Below are 6000 nucleotides of genomic sequence, written 5' to 3'. Positions count from 1 at the left end.
TTCTACAGAGGTAGCAGACTCCAGATGCTCCCACACACACACGCACACACACTATTAATGTGGAGTGCCTAATAACAGCTGTGCTATTAGTGAGGTGCTGAGCAAATGCCAGACACCACTTCCAAAAATAAAAGGGGAGGGAGGGAAGAGATATATATTAGGACTGTTAAACATTGCTCTTCCAAACGTTGAGCAGTAGCATCAAGTGCGGAACTGCTGGCGGCCAGATGCCTGCCCCTCTATGCCAAAAGGGGACGTGAAACCCAGGAAGAGAGATGACACCAAATTTTTTTTTAAAGAACAGCGTTTATTAGAAGTAGAAAAATTTCAGCTATACACAGCGCTCACTTGAGACATCAAAAGCAGATATCTTAGACAACGACCTGATTTGTAGCATCAGGTTTCATTCAGAATTCTCCCCCCATGATGAGAGCATGAATAGGTACACCAACATTTTTACAAAACCAAAACTGCTGTGAAAATGCCAACAAATTAAGATCAACGACGTAAAGAGAACAGTTATTTTAAATGGAAACAGCAAAAACATTATAATATTTAACTTAGGCATTCAGGATAATTTTCTATAATAGCAACTTTATCAATTTCCAAAACACCAATTCACACTTAGTGTGGACAGCTTGAATCAAGATCTGTTGCAGTGACTAGTAAACAAGACTGATGCACAGTAATTGTGGGCTGATAGTGCCTTCAGCTGCTAAAAAAATTGCAAACATTTACCAGTCACACTAAAATGCCAAGAATCTGGCCAAAACCCATGATGCAATCTCCACGGACTCATGGTGAGCGAGCATCAGAATGAGAAATGGCTGAAACAACATTTAGTTCAGGACCTAGGTTACAATCATTTACAGGTGATTCAATCAAAACCAACATGGCAAAGATGGAAAATTATTTAATAACTATGTTTTTTAAATAAGCATAATCCTGATTTCAAAGTATTTGCCAAACTAATGTACGAGCATAGTTTTGTTCACAGGACTTATTTCTCTTTTTTAAAAAAAGGTTTTGAATTACCGCAAGGCTAATTAAAGGGAATTGGATGCAGATGTTTATAAAAGTTATTTAATATTAAACAAACACAACTGTGAGGGTCATGCAGCTTTAATGTTTGGTGCTTTTCTGAAGAAAAAAATATCATTGATATTAAAATACTTGCACAGGCACACATATTCTTCTTTATAGTTGCCGTTTGGTCTGACTCCTGTCGTTCTCTTATCCGTGAATAATATGAAAAGTGTTCCATTCAAAACCCAGCAGGTCACAGTGCGTTGTACTCCACACACTTTGACGGGTCTGTTAAAAAATGCTTTTGACAGATGGTCATCAACCTCTTCAAGCCCTAGGAGAACAGCAGTGAGGAAAAATAAACTGGGGCAATGGTTTTTGGAGAGAGAAGGTATTCTGAAGGACTAAGTGCTGTCTTGAATGAAAAGGGTTTTAATTCTCAAAGAAGAATTTGGAGCACTTTGTTACAATTTTAAAGATATGTACAGGAAACTTTGTGCTATCCGGCACCGACGGGACCGAGCTGCTGCCGTTCCCTCAAAACTGCTGGACAAACCAGCGTTAATGTTGAAGCATACGGTGAAGCTCCGTATCTGGCAACAAACACTGTTGCTTAGCAACAGCTTCTAAACAGTCGGCCGTACCTTGGAAGCGTCTCTGTCGCTTAGCAACAGCTTCAGAGAGACTTTGCAGAGCCTGACTGTTGAAAAAAAAGCCACGAGAAGAAAAAAAAACCTAACAAAACGGCTCCTGATTTTTGCCGGTGGCTCGAGCTTGCCGGACATTTAGCCTCCGGATAACACAAAGTTTCCTGTACTGCTTTATTGAAGTAATTCACATTCCAATTTGTAAGACCCAATGCTTTAATTTTATTTAATAAATATATTTGTAACATATATCATCAGCTGTGGCTCAGTGGGCAGCACTCTCTCTCGCCTCGGAGTCAGAAGGTTGTGGGTTCAAGTCCCACTCCAGAGACTTGAGCACAAAAATCCAGGCTGACACTCCCAGTGCAGTGCTGAGGGAGTGCTGCACTGTCGGAGGTGCCGTCTTTCAGATGAGACATTAAACAGAGGCCCCGCCTGCTCTCCCAGGTGGACGTAAAAGATCCCATGGCCACTATTTTGAAGAAGAGTGGGGGAGTTATCCCTGGTGTCCTGGGGCCAATATTTATCCCTCAATCAACATCACTAAAACAGATCATCAGGTCATTACCACATTGCTGCTTGTGGGAGCTTGCTGTGCGCAAATTGACTGCCGCATTTCCTATATTACAAGAGTAAATACACGTCGAAAAGTACTTCATGCTGTAAAGTGCTTTGGAACGTCCTGTGGTTGTGAAAGGCACTATATAAATGCAAGTCTTTTTATCAGGGAGATTCAGTACTCAGATATGAATACTCTAGGTACCAGCTAAGTGTTCATTTCAGACATATGAAAATTGTAATCTGGTGCCCCTTCTACAATCTGTAATAAGGCCTTTCAATGGACTTATTGTACCTGTAGTTGCTGCACCAGTGTTCTCAACAATGTGTTTCTACTTTGCACAAGCTGTTCATAATTAAATTGAATACTTCAAAATTAAGCTAAATGTTCTATATTTCTTTCCACTTAGTTTCACTGTAGGCTCACAAAGACTAGGTGAAATCTCAGATTGGTTACATGTCATTGTTTTCATAGTCTATCGATTTCTTTACACAACCAGCCGATCTCTGGTGGTGTTGCTTACAAGGAGGTTAGCTTTAGGAGCACAGTTGAGATGTTCGGCTAGCCTGGCGTGTCCCTCCAAGGCCACTGCTAAATACCCTTGTCGGCAAATCAAGATAACTGTCGCTGCTCGCTAACTGCTGGGGCCAATCAGAAGGTAATTGAACTGATTGTAAATTTCTGGCTACGGTCAAGAAATCCCCATCATGAAATAACTGGCTTTTTTTCCCCCCCAATATAAAAAAAGGGTGTTTTGCATGTATAATAAAGTACAACACTTTATATAAAGACGCATATATTACAATAGTTGATCTCCTGCATCACTGGGAGTCAGTGGATACAAGGGTTGATATTCTTCTATGGGCATCCAACAGGTATTGCACACCTGAAGTGCGCTGCGCCTGACAGGAGAAATTTCCCCATATTTCCCCCCCCCCCCCCCCGAAACTAAAAATGTGGGGTGGAAGCCTAAATCACAACAGCAGAATTGAAGCTTAAAAATCGCCAAGTACCTGTTACAGCTCAGTATAGATCTCTTAATTTAGGATTTAACAAACCTGAATATATTTCCGCTGTGTTTCATCATTCAAAACATGCGCCACGTGTTTGGAGAAGATCTTTTCACGACCTGTACGTGCATGGATACCAACCATGGTAACTCCAATAGGCCATGGAGCATTGCCAATGGCCATCTGAAGATAAGCGTCATTTGCCTGTGGAGAAGACAAATGCTTCATATAAAAGAGATTACATCGCTGGAATCAGCAACATTGCTCTGCAACACAAGAGTTGTCCAGTTAACGGTCCATTAACTTTACCAAGTAAATCTAACAGAAGCACTCATGTATATAGTAAAAAGATTAAATGGTCTGGTGATGCAAAGTGCTGTTGTACTAACTCTGGTTGAACAGTGACAACTAGTTCCGTGCTTCAAGCTTGTGCATGGAAGAGACAGCATTGCAGGTCACAACATTACCCTCCATAAACTTGAGGTTATGCAAAACTCAGCAGCCCGTGTCCTAACTCGCATCAAATCCCGTTCACCCATCACCCCTGTACTCGCTGACCTACATTGGCTCCGGTTAAACAACGCCTCGATTTTAAAATTCCCATCCTTGTTTTCAAATCCCTCCAGGGCCTCGCCCCTCCCTACCTATGTAATCTCCTCCAGCCCCACAACCCTTCGGGATATCTGTGCTAACCAATTCTGGCCTCTTGAGCATCCCCGATTTCAATCGCTCAACCATTGGTGGCCGTGCCTTCAGCTGCCGGGGCCCTAAGCTCTGGAATTCCCTCCCTAAACCTTTCCACCTCTCTTTCCTCCTTTAAGACACTCCTTAAAACCTACCTCTTTTCTGCCCTAATAACTTCTTATATGGCTCGGTGTCAAATTTTGTTTGATAACATTCCTGTGAAGCACCTTGGGACGTTTTACTACGTTAAAGGCGCGGTATAAATACAAGTTGTTGTTGGGACTAAGTTTCTACAGAGTGAAAGTTCATAACTTGCATTCTGTGCAACATTTTTGGATTGGTGCAGTACGAGCTGCTTGCTAGCTTCTTCTCTCGGTTTTGCTTGATAAATTTCACATACAGCATAATCTTGCAGAACAACAGCAGCCCAACTACAATGTTGTAGAGACAGACTACTGCCAAGTCCATTAGACTGGTTTTCAACTGATCCAGGTGTCAGTGATGCTTTCCAAAAAAAAAAAGTTACAATATGCTATCACTGGATGAATATAGGCTTTGTCGAACACTCAACTTGCTGAAGGTGACAAGCAAGGTTGAGCTTTTCCAAGGATTCATCCTTTTCTTATCCAGTCATGATCACCACTGGTTTCTCCAGTGTAGGTTGCATGAGGAATTACGCCAAGGGGCTCGGTTTTCACAGCCAAGGAGAACTTTCATTCTTTATAGAATGGAGGTGGGTTGGCAACATCACAGCCAATCCTTCCTGATGGAATTATTGGCTTGATCCTTTCTGCAGCAAGGATAACAGTCTCCCACTAAACTCCTTCTAGGATCTGCTCGCAGTGATTTAATTATTACTTTTAGAATTAGTCAGTGGTTGATATCATACTTCATTTTCTTAATGAAACAGAAGTTATGCAACTTGACTTTGTGAGTGATGTAGAGAAATAGTCCTTGTATGTTTTCATTGAATCATAGAATAGTACAGCGCAGGAGGCGGCCATTCGGCCCATTCATACATTGCTTAGACCTGCAGTAAGTAAAGAACCAAGGAACTTGTGACTTGTTCCGGAGATTGAACTTAAAAACAAATCTACACTCGCACATCTAAATATCAGTATTTGGGCACTGCTGAACAGTTTCAATCACAACACAATTGTGTAAATAAAAATTAAATGATTAGACTATTAATGACAAGAGTGACATTTTAGTATATGATATAATCAGGGTTCTAATTAGCTTAAATATTCTTATATTTACTAGCCTCTTACTTCAAGGAGGCAGAGGAAAAGTTATTGCAAATGTCAATTGCCTAATAATCATTGTAAATGTCACTTGTACAAGATCTGTATGTGATCTGTATTACAAGTGCACAAGAAATAAGGAAAGATATTCTGCCAATCTAGTTTATCCAATTATTGAGATTGATGGCCAGGACCTTGAATAAGCCAATTTAATTACCCTCAATGGGATATGTTTTGTAAAAAACTGACAGGTTCCAGAATTGGAGCCGGAGGTTTTTCAAATTTGTATCTAAATGGGCCGTATTTTGCAACCCCCTACGGATGCGTACGAGGTGTGTACGCACCCGTAGGGGCTGTGCAAGTTCGGGGTTTAGGCGCACGAAGCGCATGCGCTAAAACCCGGCACTTGCGATCTGTCAAGAATCTTCTCGACAGATCCTCCGCATTCCTGGGAGAAGGGCCTCTCCGGGTGGAGAGTTGCGCTATTTGCCCAACTGCTGCCCGCTGAATGCCCGCGAGAGTCTTACACCTAGTAAAAGCTGGCGTAAGGCCTGCTTTTACCAGCGTAAGACTTTTTTTTTTTTTTTTAAATGGAAAAATAAAATTTTATCACTCATTTATACATTGACAACCCTGTCCAATAAGGTATGTTTATTTTTAGCCCTGTTAAAATTAAATTTGTTTAAAATATTTAATTAATTGGTATTTTAATTAATTTTAAGTATGTAATTAAAAAAAAAATTATTTCATGTGTTCGTGTATTTTTTTTTAAAGTGATCCCCATTCATGCTTATGGGAGTTCCGTACGTACGGAACTCATAAGTATGAAT

General features: G+C 40.8%; 1 protein-coding gene across 5 annotated transcripts in view; it reads right to left on the bottom strand.

Annotated features, from left to right (window-relative positions):
- Positions 1 to 286: 286 nt before the first annotated feature.
- Positions 287 to 6000, bottom strand: part of prpf18 (PRP18 pre-mRNA processing factor 18 homolog (yeast)) — a 34588-nt gene continuing 28874 nt past the window's right edge. For all 5 annotated transcript variants that reach the window (XM_086010805.1, XM_086010806.1, XM_086010804.1 and 2 more), the window contains 2 exons: positions 3291 to 3446; positions 287 to 1360 (listed from right to left, as the gene is read on the bottom strand). In XM_086010805.1, coding sequence (XP_085866931.1) covers positions 1280 to 1360; positions 3291 to 3446 — 237 coding nt within the window. In that variant the 3' untranslated portion in view covers positions 287 to 1279. The remainder of the gene's footprint in view (positions 1361 to 3290; positions 3447 to 6000) is intronic.

This window comes from Somniosus microcephalus, chromosome 17 (assembly GCF_052327205.1).
Source record: "Somniosus microcephalus isolate GS21.2 chromosome 17, FLI_Smic_1.0, whole genome shotgun sequence".
Taxonomy (NCBI): domain Eukaryota; kingdom Metazoa; phylum Chordata; class Chondrichthyes; order Squaliformes; family Somniosidae; genus Somniosus; species Somniosus microcephalus.
Note: the sequence above shows the minus strand (reverse complement) of the source record. Positions and strands in the feature narration are given on the sequence as shown.